We start from the raw sequence: 20,550 nt of genomic DNA on the forward strand, positions 1-20,550 counted from the left end.
TAGTAGCTCTGACTTGCTATCTTGATTTTTTAAAAGTACAAACTCTTCTCACATAGATATTACCTTAAATTAAGGTCTTTTTTTTTTTCCTGAGGATTTCATGCCGGTTCGGAGGGTGTGCTGCAAGGAAGATTTTTCTGCATATTTTTGGCAACGAAAGAGTTGTTTACAATCGGGATCAACTGATTAAACTCTCCCAAATCAGGATTATCAGCGAAACAACACATCAAATCCCGATGGAGTTGAGAAGAAAGAGAAGAGGATGCAGAGCTGGAGTGAGACAGAGAAGAAAACGATGGAGATTTAAACCATTTCTCCTGACCGTCGTCATGGGTAATGTGAGATCGCTAGCTAACAAAACGGACGAGCTGGAGATGCTAACAAGGTGTCAGAAAGAATACAGAGAGTGCAGTATTATGTGCTTCACCGAGACATGGCTGCATGAACACATCCCTGACTGTAATTGTTGTGGTTCCTGCTCTGACCTGTGCTGCAGTGGGTGTGCCTGTTTCCCTGGCAATCAAGTCCACACCAGGTTCTCATCGGGTAATCAGCAGCAGCAGCAAGATAAAAGGCCAGCTCAGTTCACCAGTCATCGCCTGATTGTTGTTTCATCTGTGGTAACAGCTCTCGGCCATTGCAGCATTTCTGCTTAAGAATTTAAAACTGCTTGTTTCACAACTGTCTATTCTGTCACCAGTGCATGATTCTTGCCTGCCTGCCTGCCAACCAGCCTGCCTGCCCGCCAACCAGCCTGCCTGCCCGCCAACCTGCCTGCCTGGCCACCTACCATTCTGCCCAGGAGAACAATAAACCTGTCCTAGTATCCACATCCAATCTGCACTTGGGTCCTTGTTTGTCCTACACTACAACAGAACAATCAGGCCATGAGGTATGGATCCAGCAGATTCTAACCCAGAAGGCGCCGCCGGACAACTTCAGCAAGCCCTATCCGGTCAGAATGCTCACTTAGCTCGACATGAGCAGATGCTTCTAACTTTGGACCAGAATTACCACACCATCCTTACGCAGTTGTCTCAACTCACCAGTCATGTGGCTGGTCTGGTACAGCCTGCTCCCGATCAGCAACAGGTTCCTGACTCATCCATGCATCCTACCGCTTCTGCCACCCCGGTAAGAGAGACACACATCCTGGACCCCAAACCTTATGCCGGGGATCTGGGTAAATGTAGAGGGTTCTTACTCCAATGCTCACTTGTGTTTGACCAGAAGCCCATCACTTATGCCAGTGACAAATCCAAGATCTCCTACGTCATCGGACTTCTGGAGGGCAAGGCTTTGTCATGGGCAGAAGCAGCGTTTGAACGGCAGGGTTTCAGGCACATGTCTTATCCAGCTTTTATGGATGAGATGAAGAAGGTGTTTGACCATCCAGTGAGAGGGGGCGATGCCGTTAAGTGGCTGATTAATCTCCGACAAGGAAAAATGAGTGTTGCTGAGTTTGCTGTGGATTTCAGGACTGCGGCTGCGGATTCGGGCTGGAATGATCAGGCTCTTTGTGGAATCTTCACAAATGGTTTAAGCAGCCGGCTTAAGGATGAGCTTGCCACCCGTGATGCATCAGATTCCCTGGATGACCTGGTTTCCCTCTCAATAAGGCTGGACAACCGCTTACGGGAGAGAGACAGAGAGCGGCAGACTCGTTCTGAGCTGTATTTTCCCAGCTCCACCATCGGAGCGGTCCGCCCTTCCCTTCCTAGCACAACACAGTCCGAGGAGCCCATGCAGCTGGGCCGAGCTCATCTGTCCACGGAGGAACGACAGAGGAGGGACACCGGCGTTTGTTTTTATTGTGGAAGACCAGGACACCAGAGAGCTGTCTGCACAGAACGGCCAAAAGATCTGGGTCGTCAGTAGCTGTGGGAGTACTGACGACCACCACTCCAAAGGTAATTCCCCACACAAAGACACTCATTCCAGCGGTGCTATATGTCAAGGGTTTCTCTCATCCAGTACAGGCTTTAGTGGATTCTGGAGCTGAAGCAAACTTTATTGACAAGGAATGGGCTGCAAGGATTAATCTAGACCTGGAGTCTCTCTTCCCTCCTGTTTCTGCCCGGGCTCTGGATGGTAGCATTCTTTACTCCATCACCCAAGAGTCTGTTCCGGTTAAACAAATTGTTTCGGGAAATCACCAGGAGTTTCAGTTTCTTTGTTGTAAACTCACCAAATTCACCCCTGGTTTTAGGACACCCCTGGTTATCGTTACACAATCCCCATCTGGATTGGACTACTGGGAGGATTAACTGGAGTTCTTATTGTCATGCAACGTGTCTTCACTCTGCCGTCCCATCTGGTATAACCACTACCAGTCATTGTCCCACTTCTAAGGATTTGTCAGACATTCCTCTAGCCTACCATGACCTCGCTGAGGTGTTCAGTAAAGAGAGGGCCCTTTCTCTTCCTCCTCACCGACCATATGACTGCGCCATAGACTTGTTACCTGGGGCTCCGTTGCCAGCCAGTCGTCTGTACAATCTTTCTAAGCCAGAGACTGAGGCCATGGAGAAATATATTTCGGATTCGCTGGCTGCTGGTTTAATTAGACCTTCTTCTTCCCCTGTTGGCGCAGGTTTTTTCTTTGTATCTAAGAAGGATGGTTCTCTTTGGCCTTGTATTGACTACCGGAGATTAAATGCTATAACCATAAAGAATAAGTATCCTCTGCCACTTCTTGAGTCTGCCTTCAACTCTCTCCATGGCTCAACAATCTTCACAAAGCTAGATCTCTGCAACGCATATCATCTGGTCAGGATAAAAGAGGGAGATGAGTGGAAGACGGCCTTCAAGACCCCACTCGGCCATTTTGAGTATCGAGTCATGCCTTTTGGACTTTGTAATGCCCCTGCTGTTTTCCAAGCCTTAGTTAATGATGTGCTGAGAGACTTCCTGAACCGTTTTGTTTTCGTCTATTTAGACGATATCCTCATCTTTTCCCACAACCTCGCCGAACATATACAACATGTCCGACAAGTCCTGCAGAGACTTCTGGAGAATCGCCTATTCGTTAAGGCCGAGAAGTGTGATTTTCATAAGAACACTGTTTCTTTTCTCGGATACATTTTTGAGAGTGGGCAGGTCCGAGCAGATCCTGAGACAGGTCAAAGATGTTACCGAATGGCCAGTCCCAACTTCTGTCAAGCAGCTGCAACGTTTCTTGGGTTTTGCTAATTTTTATCGCAGATTCATTCGCAATTATAGCCGCATCGCAGCTCCCCTGACAAGACTTACATCGCCTACAGTCCCATTTGTCTGGTCTGAGCCGGCGGCTCAGGCTTTTGTCAAGTTAAAGGATCTATTCACCACTGCTCCTGTCCTCCTCCACCCTGATCTCAACCATCAATTTGTGGTGGAGGTTGATGCTTCAGATGTCGGCGTTGGAGCTGTCTTGTCCCAACGATCCCCAGAGTCTCAGAAGTTACATCCTTGTGCCTTTTTCTCTCGACGTCTAACACCAGCTGAGCAGAACTACCATGTCGGTGATAGGGAACTCTTAGCCATCAAACTCGCCCTGGAGCAGTGGCGCCATTGTTTGGAGGGATCCAAAGTGCCATTCCTCATCTGGACTGACCATAAGAACCTGGAATACCTACAGTCTGCTAGACAAATGAATCCCCGACAGGCCCGTTGGTCTCTTTTCTTCAATCGATTCCACTTCTCGCTGTCATACAGACCTGGGTCCAAAAACCAGAAACCGGACTCTCTCTCTCGCCAATTTCCACCCAAGACTGCAGTTTCACCTGATACCATCTTACCTGCAACCTGTGTTGTAGCCGCTGTTTCCTGGGAGGTGGAGGACAGGGTTAGAGGCCCAACAGCAACAGCCTGACCCTGGCACAGGTCCCCGTAACCGCCTTTATGTCCCCAATTCTGTACGTTCCCAAGTCCTCCAGTGGGGACATTCCTCCCGCCTAGCATGCCACCCTGGTTCTGTGCGAACACTTTCTTTTCTGAGACGCAGATTCTGGTGGCCCACAATGGATAAAGATGTCCGGGAGTTTGTTGCAGCCTGTACGACGTGTGCACGCAGTAAGTCATCGCATCAGCCACCTGCGGGATTTCTTCGTCCATTACCTGTTCCAAGCAGACCCTGGTCGCACATTGCTCTGGACTTCGTCACTGGTCTTCCAGCCTCAAGAGGTAACACCACCATCCTCACAGTTGTTGATCGCTTTTCCAAAGCTGTTCACTTTATTGCCCTTCCCAAACTTCCTACTGCCAAGGAGACAGCCAACTAACTTGTTCATCATGTCTTTCGGCTCCATGGTCTGCCCACAGACATAGTATCAGACAGAGGACCCCAATTTACATCCCAGGTATGGAAGTCATCTTGTCACTCACTCGGGGCCACTGTGAGCCTGTCGTCTGGTTTCCATCCCCAGACCAATGGCCAGGCTGAGAGGTCTAATCAGGATCTGGAAACTGCCCTGAGATGTGTGGCTGAGTCCAACCCCTCCTCCTGGTGTGACCATCTGGACTGGGTAGAGTATGCTCACAACTCCCTTACCTCTTCTGCTTCAGGCTTATCACCTTTCGAATGCTCCCTGGGATATCAGCCGCCCCTGTTTCCAGCACAGGAGGTGGAGGTTTCTGTGCCGTCGGTCCAGCTACACATCCGCCGCTGCCGACGGATTTGGAGGAAGGCTCGAACTGCGCTCCTTCATGCCGCCGTACGTACCCGCCGCATGGCGGATCGTCATCGGACTCCTGGACCCCGTTACGCACCTGGCCAAAAGGTTTGGTTATCAGCAAAGAACATTCCATTGCGTACTGATGCCAAGAAGTTGGCCCCCCGCTTTTTGGGTCCTTTTGAGGTTGAGCGGATCACTAATCCCACCGTGGTCAAACTGAAACTCCCCAGTTCCATGAGAGTCCACCCTTCTTTCCATGTCTCCCAACTCAAGCCTGTTTCCTCTAGTCCTCTCGTCCCTCCTTCCAGACCCCCTCCTCCCGCCCGGCTTGTGGCGGGTCGCCCTGCCTATTCTGTCCGGCGTCTCCTGGATGTGCGGCGTCGGGGTCGTGGCTTCCAGTTTCTGGTGGACTGGGAGGGGTATGGTCCTGAGGAGCGTGCCTGGGTTCCGCGCTCATTTATTCTGGATGCCTCCCTGGTCCGGGATTTTCGTCGTGCTCATCCGGAGAAGTTTCGGTCGCCCGGTGGCTCCCGTGGAGGGGGGGGGGGGGGGGGGGGTACTGTTGTGGTTCCTGCTCTGACCTGTGCTGCAGTGGGTGTGCCTGTTTCCCTGGCAATCAAGTCCACACCAGGTTCTCATCGGGTAATCAGCAGCAAGATAAAAGGCCAGCTCAGTTCACCAGTCATCGCCTGATTGTTGTTTCATCTGTGGTAACAGCTCTCGGCCATTGCAGCATTTCTGCTTAAGAATTTAAAACTGCTTGTTTCACAACTGTCTGTTCTGTCACCAGTGCATGATTCTTGCCTGCCAACCAGCCTGCCTGCCCGCCAACCAGCCTGCCTGGCCACCTACCATTCTGCCCAGGAGAACAATAAACCTGTCCTAGTATCCACATCCAATCTGCACTTGGGTCCTTGTTTGTCCTACACTACAACAGTAATGTGTCTGTACCGGGCTTTAAAACGGTCCGTGCAGACCGCAGTAGACAACACAGCGGGAAGCTAAAGGGTGGTGGAATTGCAGTGCTGGTTAACCAGCGTTGGTGTCATCCTGGACATGTTACTGTCAAGGAGAAGATATGCACAAGGGACATGGAACTGTTAGCTGTGAGCTTCCGTCCATATTATTTACCCAGAGAGTTTACCTGTGTTATTCTGGTAGCGGTTTATATAATACCTGGTACCGCACCAGACACAGCCTGTGACGTCATCAGCTCCGTCGTTGCTCGGCTACAAACACAGCATCCAAACTCATTCATGGCGATCTCCGGAGACTTCAACAACGTCTCCCTCTCTGCAACTCTACCAACATGTGACGGGGTCAAATGCATGGGTTTTAAATGAAATTGTGTTATTGCATGTGTTTAACTGGTTGCCTGCATTACTAACCCCAGGCCTAACGAGCTCACCCTTGACTGTTAAATGGGAACACCTGTGAGTGGACAGATTATTCAAAAGAGCAACAGGTGTGGCAGGAGAGATGGAGAGAGAAGGAAAACAAAAAGGGAAGCAGAAGAGGAGCAGTGATGATGACGACGAGGAAGGGACTGCTGAGGGGCCAGTGATGACTGGTCCCACCGCGGCTTGGTGGTGGCGAGGCGGAGCCTGAAGTGCAGCAGCCTGTCTGGACCCTAAGGCGCAGCTTCTCAGTCCTGGGCCTACGGATATTCCTGGCCCAGGACCAAGTGTGAGTATGACTGGCTTAGTTTAGGGTCCAGAGGGAGAGGCTGGCTGCAGGGCCAGGCAGGAGGGTCGCCCTTTTAAGCGTGTAGACTGCCGTGTATGCTCCTCTCTGCAGGTCCTGGACGTGATGTCGCCAAATCGAAGGCTGAAGACTGGATCCGTTGCTGCAGAGAGGAGGGCCACCCCAAGCCGCACAGTGGTCATTTTAAAGGACATTTTAAGGATATCTGGGAGGACTGGGGTTTTATCATTTTAACTTTTTAACCTTTTATTATCTTCCTATTAAACCATTTTTATTGAGATTTTAGTGTTGTTGACTCTGCTCCCCCTGATTTTTAAAAGAACCAAGGTGGCCGGGAGGACCCCCTTTTTTTTTTTTTTTTTTACCTGTTTTTATTTTATTTTTTTTTTTTTTTAAACACGCCCCGGCCACCCCTGTGTTACACAAATATGAATGGATCCAGTTGTTCTGCCCTGCCTCCTTTAGGAAGATCTGACCATAATCTGGTTCTTCTCACCTCCACCTACAAGCCCATCGTTCAGCAGCAACCAGTCATCACAAAGACTATCAAAATCTGGTCTGCTGAAGCTGAAGATGCTCTTAGAGGAGGCTTTGAGGCTACAGACTGGAACGTCCTCTGTGAACCTCATGGAGACGACATCAACGCCATGACTGAGTGTGTGACAGATTACATAAACTTCTGTGTGGACAGCATCGTCCCAACAAGAACAGTGAGGTGCTTCCCCAATAACAAACCCTGGATCACCAGTGACCTGAAAAAGCTGCTGAACATCAAAAAGAAAGCCTTCAGGGATGGAGACAGGGAGTTATTGAGGGCAACACAAACACAACTTACAACACAAACTAAGAAGTGCAAGGAGGACTACAGGAAGAAGTTAGAAAGTCAGCTCCAGCAGAATAACCTGAGGGATGTGTGGTCTGGAATGAAGAAGATCACCGGCTTCAAGTTAAAGGGGGACCAGCCTGATGGAGGTCTGGACAGAGCTAATGAGCTGAACATATTCTTCACCAGGTTCAGTTCACCCCCTACCTCCAGCCCAACAGACCACACACCCTCCATAAGCCCACTGCTTTCCTGTCACGCCTCCAATCTGTCACCCTGCAGCTCAGTCATGGACCAGAACACAGCTTCATCTCCCTCCACATCAGGACATCCTGAGACCTCCACCTTGTTTGTCTCCTGCAATCAGGTTAAGAAGCAACTTGAGAAACTGAACCAGAACAAGGCTGCAGGTCCAGATGGTGTCAGTCCCAGAGTTCTCAAGACCTGCTCAGAACAACTATGTCCGATTCTCCAGCACCTTTTCAACACCAGTCTGAGACAAAATAGAGTCCCAGTGCTGTGGAAAACCTCCTGCCTTGTTCCAGTGCCTAAAAAAACACAACCAGCTGAACCAAGTGACTACAGACCAGTTGCCCTGACATCTCACATCATGAAAGTCCTGGAGAGACTCTTACTGGCTCACCTCAACAAGCAAGTAAACACCTTTCAGGACCCATTCCAGTTTGCATATCGTAATGGACTTGGGGTTGAAGATGCCATCATATACCTGCTCCAGAGAGCACACTCTCATCTGGACCATTCAGGCAGCACTCTGAGGGTCATGTTCTTTCATTTCTCAGTGCTTTTAATACCATTCAGCCTGCTTTGTTATGTGAGAAGCTCCATAAATTCCAGGTGGATACCTCCACAACCACCTGGATCTATGACTACCTCACAAACAGACCCCAGTTTGTGAGACTGAAAGGTTGTGTGTCTGAGATGGAGGTCAGCAGCACTGGTGCACCACAAGGAACTGTACTCTGGCCATTCCTCTTCACTCTGTACACCTCAGACTTCCAGTACAACTCTGAGTCCTGTCATCTGCAGAAATACTCTGATGACTCTGCAGTTGTGGGGTGTATCAGGGATGGACAAGAAGCAGAGTACAGAGAACTGGTCAGTCAGTTTGTTAAATGGTGCGGTGACAATCATCTCATATTAAATAGCAGCAAAACAAAAGAGATGATTGTTGACTTCAGGAGGAAGAAGAATAAACAAAGCACTGTTTCCATCCTGGGAGAGGAGGTGGAGGTGGTGGAGGAATACAAGTATCTTGGAGTTCAGCTGGACAACAAACTGGACTGGAAATGCAACACTGATGCAACACAGAAGATCATTCCTGCCAGCAGCCATCAGCCTCTGGAACAAGACCTCCTCTAGTTATTATTATTATATACTACAAAATTAAATTGCGTCCACAATCCCAGAAACCAACCAGCCTCCAAATTGGTGTAAAAACTCTGCATAAAAGTTTATCATCCCTATTCGAGAAGGTCCTTTCAACAATAATTCAGAATCACACAGGATTTATTAGAAACCCACTGATGATCCATACCATTTGTAGACTTTCTTATATAATTTATTTTTCACGGCCTCACGAGTCAACCACAGATTATGTAGTCCTTAGATGTGGAAAGGCTTTGACAAGGTAGAATGGAAGAATGGTAGAGCTAATCAATATCGACTAGAATATTTCAGCTTGACTAGATCTACCAGTGTTCCCCTTTTCCCCCAGTGCTCTTTGCAGAATCGACTGAACCGTTAGCCACCTGTCTGAGAGGATGCAGAGGGTTTTGGGGTATTTGAGGGATTTCACAGAAAGTTTTCTCATATGCAGACAACATGTTATATATTTCCAACACTGGAAAATCAGTTCCAGTTATATTGCCTGAACTGAACGTCTGACAAAATATCAGGACACAAACTAAAAGTATTATGTTCCCAATCAATGATTTAGCTCGGCAAATAAATGGATTTTAAGTGATTACTAAACAGCTGCAGCTGCTCGTGAAAGTCCTTGAAATGACACTTTAACTTTTGGTCTGTTGAGTTTTGACCAGAATGATTTTTTTCTTTTTTACTGTCTCCCCCTATATTAAAATACACCAGAAAGGTGTCTGGTGTCTAGCGTTAGCTGCTCATGTGAGAGCCTGCGGTCTGAAGTCGTGGTCCTTGCCTTAACTGTTAAAGGGGCTCTATGATGCTATTTCTAGTTTTCTGAGTTTTCTGAGCTGTTTTTAGCCTGATCAAAACAAAACCAAAAACGTTTTGTTTTGGGTTTTTTTAAACTTTCAGCAGGATGGGAAACATGGTCGTGATTGTAGGAAAAGACCCTCCTTTCAGCAAAAGCCTGGAAGCAAATCGCCGTCATGCTTTTTCAGCATGCCGTCATGCTGAAAAAGATTGGTTTGAGAGTTTGTTCAATATTTACCAATACTGTAGTGTTACGTCCCAGGAGGAGGAGCGGGTGGGTTGACTTAGTGATTGGTCATCATCTCCAGGTTGTGCACGCTCATGAGAAGAAAGTCACACCCACCTTCACTGCTCAGTGTGAGATGAAAGAGGCCAAAACTTGTAAGAAAAGCTTCTTCCTCTGTGAGGGAAAGCTATGTTGTTCACATTCCCCAATGAAACAACCAGACAGCAATAGATGGAGTTTGCTTTTAGAAGTAGCCACAGTGTTGCAACTATTTGTGACCGGCTTGTCACTGCAATCTGCTGGATAAACAGAAACCAGCATGACGCCGATTTGCTTCCAGGCTTTTGCTGAAAGGAGGGTCTTTTCCTACAATCACGACCATGTTTCCCATCCTGCTGAAAGTTTAAAAAAAAACAAAACAAAACGTTTTTGGTTTTGTTTTGATCAGGCTAAAAACAGCCCAGTGATCAACTACGTGAAACTGTAGATGTACACCGTTATTATGGTACGTTAGCCACATGTAAACGTGTTAACAGGGACGTTCATGATTATAAAAGTGAAAAACGGCATTATTTCAGACTAAAGCTGGGAAGCGAGTGTTTACCAAACAGATACGTCCTGCTGCATTCGAGTTGTTCTGTCTCGTTTGCAAGGTCCGATCCGGGCTCCAACATGTACGACTGTATGCTCGGTGTTGACATTATTTCCAGGGTAACTACTTTGCTTTGTTTACTATTTCTGCCTGTGTTTCTATGATGAAAACAGCTGATATGAACGCTATGACAAATAATCCTGACAGTTGACCAATCCGATGTAGCCTGCAGCAGGGGAGGGCGGGGCTTAGGGCGGAGCTTTCTCTTCGAGCTGGTTTCTGGCAGATCTGAGAGGTTCAATATAAAATGAAGGGGTTTGTGAAAAATGTTTGATTATTTCTTGTCCTTCTGGACTTGAATATTAAAATAAATGTGCATAACGGAGTCAGTTTAAGGCGGTCTTGCAGATATCAGCAGTCGGTCCAGAGATAAAATCTTTCCTGGAAAATGTAGACCGAGTTGATCAGGAACTCACCACATGATCTCACATCTTTCTGCAGTTCTGTCTGATCTTACGTCTGCTAGCTGGATGTCGGCTGAACATTAGTGGTGTGTAAGAAAGCAGAATATTTCTCACCGTTTCTTTGACAGCCTGAGAGAAGAGAGGAGGCTGGTCGGCCAGGCAGGACAGGAAGAGGGCAACCAGCAGCAGAGTATAGTAGAGGTAGAAGGTGGCGTACCTCCAAACACACACCGTTTCCGGCTGAAAGAGGTCAAAACAAACATTTAATATAACGTCTTTCTTTCTGATGCACCTTCAGGTCATGGAAACTGGTCAGATATCAACAGTTTGTTTTTTATGATCATTATTATTGTTATAATTATGTGTATTTATCAAGAGTAGGTTAATTCCTGCTAATACCAGACCGACCTGGTCCAGGGCCTGAAGGATCTTGGACCTGAAGGTGACTGTGGCACAGAGCAGCGCCAGCACCCAGAAGATCAGCATAACTCCAGATGACTGCACCCCTTTCATTCGCTCATACTGGATTATCAGGGTGGCCAGCAGCTGCAACACACACACACACACTACATGAAGAACACCACTTTCTTTCCAAACCACACAAGTTAACCAGACTGACACGTTGATGGGAATTTTATTTAAACGAAATAAAAATGGACATACAAGTTATTGGAGGTTTTTCTGCAGCACTGAAAACATTTAAACATCCTCCAGGACAATCACAGTTTACAGTTATTTTACACAAGTACAGGCTTTCCTCCACAGATGCAGCAGATGAAAAGAAACACTAAACTCACCATGGTGAGGCCCAGTAAGGTCGGGCTGACGAGGTGGACAGGTGCCGTGACACCCGCAACATGACTCTTTTCCCAGAAAGAATAAAACACATCTGACCAGCAGAAAACCCAGAGCAGGAAGCCGACGGCCTGAATGAAAAGAAACCCAGTAAATCACTTTCCTGAGAGTGTAAAGATCTCCGTCTGAACCCTCAGAGGGAACCTGATTGTTTACATTCTTTTACAGCTCGAACATCTCCATGACCACGCTGAGCAGTAGGTACAGATATCACTGCTCATGGAGGAAGTTATCTGAAACCTGCTTGCAGAACCAGATGTACCAGTAAAACTTCTCTTCTGTCTGATGCATGTTCACAATCATCTGTCCTGATGAAAGTTTTATCTCCTGCGTTATGACAGAAACACAGCATACTGCATGTATAAATACACAGGGACAGTTTCAGAGTAACCTGATATTCACGTAAGCCCCACCCCGTTTAATGCTCTCATAGTTTTGTATCAATATTTGTAACAGTTTCACCAAATTACAGCATGATGAGAGAGTAAGTCTTGGATTACTGAATTGCACATACATTATAATGCTCTTCATGTTTACATATAATAGCATTAGCATGACTAATGTTTTAAATGCTCCATAGGTTTACATACATTAGCATTAGCATGGCTAATGTTTAAAATGGTCAACCTGTTTACATATAATAACATTAGCATGGCTAATGTTTAAAATGCTCCACAGGTTTATGTGCATTAGCGTCAGCATGGCTAATGTTTAAAATGCTCCACAGGTTTACATTCATTAGCATTAGCATGGCTAATGTTGAAAACGCTCCACAGGTTTACATACATTAGCATTAGCATGGCTAATGTTTAAAATGGTCAACCTGTTTACATATAATAGCATTAGCATGGCTAATGTTTAAAATGCTCCACAGGTTTATGTGCATTAGCATCAACATGGCTAATGTTTAAAATGCTCCACAGGTTTACATTCATTAGCATTAGCATGGCTAATGTTTAAAATGATCCACAGGTTTACATACATTAGCATTAGCATGGCTAATGTTTAAAATGCTCCACAGGTTTACATACAGTAGCATTAGCATGGCTAATGTTTAAAAAGCTCCACAGGTTTACATACATTAGCATTAGCATGGCTAATGTTTAAAAAGCTCCACAGGTTTACATACATTAGCATTAGCATGGCTAATGTTTAAAATGGTCAACCTGTTTACATATAATAACATTAGCATGGCTAATGTTTAAAATGCTCCACAGGTTTATGTGCATTAGCGTCAGCATGGCTAATGTTTAAAATGCTCCACAGGTTTATGTGCATTAGCGTCAGCATGGCTAATGTTTAAAATGCTCCACAGGTTTACATTCATTAGCATTAGCATGGCTAATGTTGAAAACGCTCCACAGGTTTACATACATTAGCATTAGCATGGCTAATGTTTAAAATGGTCAACCTGTTTACATATAATAGCATTAGCATGGCTAATGTTTAAAATGCTCCACAGGTTTATGTGCATTAGCATCAACATGGCTAATGTTTAAAATGCTCCACAGGTTTACATTCATTAGCATTAGCATGGCTAATGTTTAAAATGATCCACAGGTTTACATACATTAGCATTAGCATGGCTAATGTTTAAAATGCTCCACAGGTTTACATACAGTAGCATTAGCATGGCTAATGTTTAAAAAGCTCCACAGGTTTACATTCATTAGCATTAGCATGGCTAATGTTTAAAAAGCTCCACAGGTTTACATACATTAGCATTAGCATGGCTAATGTTTAAAATGGTCAACCTGTTTACATATAATAGCATTAGCATGGCTAATGTTTAAAATGCTCCACAGGTTTATGTGCATTAGCGTCAGCATGGCTAATGTTTAAAATGCTCCACAGGTTTATGTGCATTAGCGTCAGCATGGCTAATGTTTAAAATGCTCCACAGGTTTACATTCATTAGCATTAGCATGGCTAATGTTGAAAACGCTCCACAGGTTTACATACATTAGCATTAGCATGGCTAATGTTTAAAATGGTCAACCTGTTTACATATAATAGCATTAGCATGGCTAATGTTTAAAATGCTCCACAGGTTTATGTGCATTAGCATCAACATGGCTAATGTTTAAAATGCTCCACAGGTTTACATTCATTAGCATTAGCATGGCTAATGTTTAAAATGATCCACAGGTTTACATACATTAGCATTAGCATGGCTAATGTTTAAAATGCTCCACAGGTTTACATACAGTAGCATTAGCATGGCTAATGTTTAAAAAGCTCCACAGGTTTATGTGCATTAGCATTAGCATGGCTAATGTTTAAAAAGCTCCACAGGTTTACATACATTAGCATTAGCATGGCTAATGTTTAAAATGGTCAACCTGTTCACATATAATAGCATTAGCATGGCTAATGTTTAAAATGCTCCACAGGTTTATGTGCATTAGCGTCAGCATGGCTAATGTTTAAAATGCTCCACAGGTTTATGTGCATTAGCGTCAGCATGGCTAATGTTTAATATGCTCCACAGGTTTACATTCATTAGCATTAGCATGGCTAATGTTGAAAACGCTCCACAGGTTTACATACATTAGCATTAGCATGGCTAATGTTTAAAATGGTCAACCTGTTTACATACAATAGCATTAGCATGGCTAATGTTTAAAATGCTCCACAGGTTTATGTGCATTAGCATCAACATGGCTAATGTTTAAAATGCTCCACAGGTTTACATTCATTAGCATTAGCATGGCTAATGTTTAAAATGATCCACAGGTTTACATACATTAGCATTAGCATGGCTAATGTTTAAAATGCTCCACAGGTTTACATACATTAGCATTAGCATGGCTAATGTTTAAAAAGCTCCACAGGTTTATGTGCATTAGCGTCAGCATGGCTAATGTTTAAAATGCTCCACAGGTTTATGTGCATTAGCGTCAGCATGGCTAATGTTTAATATGCTCCACAGGTTTACATTCATTAGCATTAGCATGGCTAATGTTGAAAACGCTCCACAGGTTTACATACATTAGCATTAGCATGGCTAATGTTTAAAATGCTCCACAGGTTTACATACATTAGCATTAGCATGGCTAATGTTTAAAATGGTCAACCTGTTTACATACAATAGCATTAGCATGGCTAATGTTTAAAATGCTCCACAGGTTTATGTGCATTAGCATCAACATGGCTAATGTTTAAAATGCTCCACAGGTTTACATTCATTAGCATTAGCATGGCTAATGTTTAAAATGCTCCACAGGTTTATGTGCATTAGCGTCAGCATGGCTAATGTTTAAAATGCTCCACAGGTTTATGTGCATTAGCGTCAGCATGGCTAATGTTTAATATGCTCCACAGGTTTACGTTCATTAGCATTAGCATGGCTAATGTTGAAAACGCTCCACAGGTTTACATACATTAGCATTAGCATGGCTAATGTTTAAAATGCTCCACAGGTTTACATACATTAGCATTAGCATGGCTAATGTTTAAAATGGTCAACCTGTTTACATATAATAGCATTAGCATGGCTAATGTTTAAAATGCTCCACAGGTTTATGTGCATTAGCATCAACATGGCTAATGTTTAAAATGCTCCACAGGTTTACATTCATTAGCATTAACATGGCTAATGTTGAAAACGCTCCACAGGTTTACATACATTAGCATTAGCATGGCTAATGTTTAAAATGCTCCACAGGTTTACATACATTAGCATTAGCATGGCTAATGTTTAAAATGGTCAACCTGTTTACATATAATAGCATTAGCATGGCTAATGTTTAAAATGCTCCACAGGTTTATGTGCATTAGCATCAACATGGCTAATGTTTAAAATGCTCCACAGGTTTACATTCATTAGCATTAGCATGGCTAATGTTTAAAATGATCCACAGGTTTACATACATTAGCATTAGCATGGCTAATGTTTAAAATGCTCCACAGGTTTACATACATTAGCATTAGCATGGCTAATGTTTAAAATGCTCCAAAGGTTTACGTTCATTAGCATTAGCATGGCTAATGTTGAAAACGCTCCACAGGTTTACATACATTAGCATTAGCATGGCTAATGTTTAAAATGCTCCACAGGTTTACATACATTAGCATTAGCATGGCTAATGTTTAAAATGGTCAACCTGTTTACATATAATAGCATTAGCATGGCTAATGTTTAAAATGCTCCACAGGTTTATGTGCATTAGCATCAACATGGCTAATGTTTAAAATGCTCCACAGGTTTACATTCATTAGCATTAACATGGCTAATGTTGAAAACGCTCCACAGGTTTACATACATTAGCATTAGCATGGCTAATGTTTAAAATGCTCCACAGGTTTACATACATTAGCATTAGCATGGCTAATGTTTAAAATGGTCAACCTGTTTACATATAATAGCATTAGCATGGCTAATGTTTAAAATGCTCCACAGGTTTATGTGCATTAGCATCAACATGGCTAATGTTTAAAATGCTCCACAGGTTTACATTCATTAGCATTAGCATGGCTAATGTTTAAAATGATCCACAGGTTTACATACATTAGCATTAGCATGGCTAATGTTTAAAATGCTCCACAGGTTTACATACATTAGCATTAGCATGGCTAATGTTTAAAATGCTCCAAAGGTTTATGTTATTTTGTGAATGTTAATAACATATTAAACATTATTATAACTAAAAATCTGAATGTATGGCTTCGCTGTGGGTTTAATAAAAAAGTGACCATGCTACTGAGGGTTGTGGGAGGAGTCTGGTTTTTCTTTCCGGGGTTGCTAGGAGAAACCAGTCTGACAGGATCTGATGGTATGTTCGGGTCTCGCTGCTCTCAGAGTGAGGCTAAGCAGCATTTTCACCATCCCGTGTATGTTACATCCATAGACTGTATATAAAGAGACGTTTCCGTGACGTCACCCGTACATTTCTGAAGAGCTGAATTGAAGCTCGGTGGGCGGTTCCTACCATCACCATGTTGGCAGTGTCATGCGTGTCGTCTCGCCCGCAAAATACAAATATGGGCAAAGAGATGGAGCTGAGAGGGGGGCTGTGAACGTCATGGCGGATGATTGACATCGAACTAACTCCGAGCTTTCTGTAGCTAAGAGCTAACCGAGCTAATGGGAGCTACCCAGCTAACGGAGGAAAGCGGGATAAAGCTAAGTCACATTGTTAACCGGCTAAAAACTGCGGTTGTTCTACGTTCTTCTGACTTGAAGCCAGAGATTGGTACCTGCCAATCAAAAGGACACACCCCTAAATTTGCCGAACTTTGAGATTAAATTACTTTAAAACGGGTGAGTTAGAAAAACATTCGCTCTCCCCACAGTTGTCATGAAGGTAAACCTGACCTATAAACCGAAAATGGATTTTTGAACCAGGCTGTAAACATGTTTATTTCTGCTGTAAACATGTTTATTTCTGCTGTGAAGTTGGTCTTTTTAACATGGGAGTCTATGGGGATTTGCTATATTTTGCAGCCCCTAGTGGATGAAGGGGGAACTGCAGTTTTATGCACTTCTGCATAGGCGTCACTTTTAACTGCCAGAGGTTGCCGCTTGGTTACATCTCAGTAGTGTATACCACAGAAGAAGAAAACTTTCCTGGTCACATTTCCATCAACTGGACTCACAGTTTTTGCTTTGTTGAGGTGACTCATACATATATAGCCACGGTCATGGCTACGGAGGTAGAGGAGGTAGACAGGAGCAAACATCCAGAGATAGAAGCATGGCACCCACACCAGGACAGTGTTCTGGAAACACTGGGTGAAGTCTGGGTTAGAAGTGTTCCAGGTGCGATTCCAGTCCTGCACAGAACACAAGAGGTTAAAGCAAGAACCTGCTGATCAGCTGCTGAAACACAACCTGCTGAGTTCTCCTCGGAGGCTGCAGTACCGAGCTACCGCCACTGGGGGGCGCATACACAGGCTTTCCTAGTCCAGCAGCAGCAGCTCTACTGGTCCAGCAGCAGCTCTACTGGTCCAGCAGCAGCGGCTCTACTGGTCCAGCAGCAGCGGCTCTACTGGTCCAGCAGCAGCGGCTCTACTGGTCCAGCAGCAGTAGCTCTACTGGTCCAGCAGCAGCAGCTCTACTGGTCCAGCAGCAGCAGCTCTACTGGTCCAGCAGCAGCTCTACTGGTCCAGCAGCAGCAGCTCTACTGGTCCAGCAGCAGCTCTACTGGTCCAGCAGCAGCAGCTCTACTGGTCCAGCAGCAGCAGCTCTACTGGTCCAGCAGCAGCAGCTCTACTGGTCCAGCAGCAGCAGCTCTACTGGTCCAGCAGCAGCAGCTCTACTGGTCCAGCAGCAGTGTGGTCAATAAGGTTAAATGTCAGATATTAGTTTACATTTTTCTGTTTCTTTTCATTACGTCAAATTATTTACTTTTTATTTAGTCATTTATTCAGTTTACTTAAATTAAATAAAAATTCTTAACAGACTGAAACGTGTCTTTATGGGGTTTTTTTTCCTCAAATTTTATAATAAAATAAAACTGGTATCACAGAATAAACTGCTCGTGTGTTTCCACCACCAGCCGCGGAAATCCCAGATCTTATTCCCAACCGGCCAGAGGACACAGAAGTCCTGGTTCCGGACCTGTTACCCTAACCAGCATCACATGCCGGGACACGGTGACATCGCGTGTTGGGTAACGGAGGGCAACACAGCGCGAGCCGTGGAGAAGCGACACGCTGCCGATGCGGACTGCGTCTCTTAGCCGGTACCGGTCACTAACTGCAGAACATGAAGGTCGTGAGAAAAAAACTCACCCAAAACGGGTCGGAACTGTCCAGACTGCAGAACTTTTCCAGCCCCATTCGCTGTGACGCCACACAAGCTGGAGCCTTGTCAGTTTGCAGCCTTATCTCGGCTCGGCTCGGCTCAGCTCAGCTGATGTTTTGCAACCAGAGCGGAAGATCGCGTCGCGCTCTTCTTCTTCGGCGGTTAGATATGAGAGGGAAAGTCAGCAGCACCCCCTGCTGGTAAAGCTGGTGTACTACGGTATTAGAGCCTGGCCACATCATGGAGTCAATTTTATGATACTGTAAAATAAAAATGAAGGGATCATCAATTTGTTACTTATTCTGGGGAAAAGGTATCATTTAACTTTATGAATATGCTGAATGTATAACAAAAACTACTTAAAACTAATTTGTTCAGAGAACTGTAAGGCTCAGAGTTAATTTTTCATATCATTTTTTGTTTTACTTTAATTTAATGTATTTTTAAACTTTTATTAGAAATTTTAGTTGAGTGGTACATATACAGAAATTATATGTATTTTAATGTACCCTGTGTTATGCCAACTTCCTCATGAGAAGAAGAAAAAAAAGATTTTAGTTTGAAAATGTGATTTTTTTTATTACTAACAGATTTTTTATTTTTGTGTTAATTTTGATGGATTTGATATTAACTTTGCATCTGCCTAATAAATCTAATGACATTTCCCCTGCAGAGATTAAGTGAAATAACAGCAGAAAAAGAAAAGATAAAATGAACATACTTCAAATTTGTCCAAATGTTGTGCTGTGAGAAAGTGAATTATGTATTATTATGTATGAACTGTTTCATGCAAAGCTTGCATGCAAATAGTCTCATCTATCATTAAAAACAATGACAAAAGAATAAAATACTTCTCTTAAGTTTGCTTGTGAGTGCAGCTCTGCATCTGTGCGTTTCATGTCTCAAAATGCATCTCTGTCCAAACATGATCTCTGTTCATGTCGTGCTCTTTTTTCTGTGGCTTCGTAATTAAAATGTTTATATACTTTCATATATTATTTAGAGCTGTAGACAAAAAAAAAAAAAAAACAACCAAAAAAAACTAACTATATGGTTCTATTAAAATTAAATTAAATTTACAACACTGAAATAAGGCTGCAGGTGGTTTCCTGTTTACATTTACCGGTACAGTTGATGCTGTTAGTTTCTGTCTGGTGGACCCTCTTGTCTTCTTTCTTCTTTTAACTCTCTTTTGATTTCATATTTTATCCCCCCTCCACCACCCAAAGCTGACCTAACTTCTCATCAGTTCCAGCATTAACATGTAAACCCATTGTTTAAAAAAAATTATTTTTTATTTATTTATTTATTTATATAAAACTTTAACCAGGGAAGTCCCATTGAGAATGAAAATCTCTTTTTATGGGAGTCTTGTCCAAGAGACAGCAAAATGTTCCAGACATTGACATGAAAATAGACACAAAAAAAAAAAAAAAGATTTAAAATAAAAAACCCAAACATTTGCAAGTTAATCAGTTAGCCTAAAGTTCTTTCAGTCTGGATTTGAAGGCATACAAAGAGATAAGTTCCGGTATACTAAATTAACTATATTTATTTCATTTTGATGTCCATTAAACACAGCAGGCAGATTGTCATTCTTTTGTTGTGATGCTGGTGACGTAGGAGATGTAGGACCAAGTTTTTAATCCTCAAATTACACTGAAAAGAAGATAGGACAGAGACAAAACAGGCAACTACAGACAAACTAACAGAATGAAACTGCAAAACAAAACTACAACTGAGGCGTAAAAATACACAGAGTCACAAGGAACAGGAATTAGAAAATCAAAACAGGTGAGCTAATTAACAGGAAGCAAAATGGGCAACAATAAACAGAGGAACTAAACTACAAAATAAAACTGTGAACCAGAACTAAAGTGACAACAAAAATATATCACATCATTATAGTAATCCCCCCCCCTCACAAAAAAAGAAAAGCAAGAGTTCACAGACTGGTGGGGTAGGGGGCCCAGAGGAGGGACCAGAGCAAAAACACCAAGTCCAAGGAGACTGGGCCCTGAAGGAAGGTCAATAGGGCCCAGCTATGAAGGACGGCCTGGAGGTCAAAATGACAGGTCTAGACTGGGCTCAGGAGGACGGCCCAGAGGCCAAGATGACAGGGGTAGACTAGACTCAGAAGGATGGACAGACCGGGTTCTCTGGATGACGGCCCGGAAACCATAACTACATGGACATGCTTTGCTCTGGGAGGTGGCTGGTTGGCTGCGACAACAGGGACCACACCGGCAAAGACCGGCGAGGCAACGCATCTAAGATGGGCCAACAAAACAAG

At 44.0% G+C, this 20,550-nt stretch overlaps 1 protein-coding gene across 1 annotated transcript in view; it reads right to left on the reverse strand.

Annotated features, from left to right (window-relative positions):
- The window catches only part of abcc1 (ATP binding cassette subfamily C member 1 (ABCC1 blood group)), a 53,574-nt gene extending 35,200 nt beyond the window's left edge, over nucleotides 1-18,374 (reverse strand). Inside the window, exons 1-5 of the mRNA XM_079252837.1 lie at nucleotides 18,245-18,374; nucleotides 17,108-17,284; nucleotides 11,452-11,580; nucleotides 11,063-11,200; nucleotides 10,769-10,894 (exon numbers count right to left, since the gene is read on the reverse strand). Coding sequence (XP_079108963.1) covers nucleotides 10,769-10,894; nucleotides 11,063-11,200; nucleotides 11,452-11,580; nucleotides 17,108-17,284; nucleotides 18,245-18,292 — 618 coding nt within the window. The 5' untranslated portion in view covers nucleotides 18,293-18,374. The remainder of the gene's footprint in view (nucleotides 1-10,768; nucleotides 10,895-11,062; nucleotides 11,201-11,451; nucleotides 11,581-17,107; nucleotides 17,285-18,244) is intronic.
- Nucleotides 18,375-20,550: the final 2,176 nt, after the last annotated feature.

Source organism: Telmatherina bonti (genome assembly GCF_933228915.1).
Source record: "Telmatherina bonti genome assembly, chromosome: 14".
NCBI classification, from domain to species: domain Eukaryota; kingdom Metazoa; phylum Chordata; class Actinopteri; order Atheriniformes; family Telmatherinidae; genus Telmatherina; species Telmatherina bonti.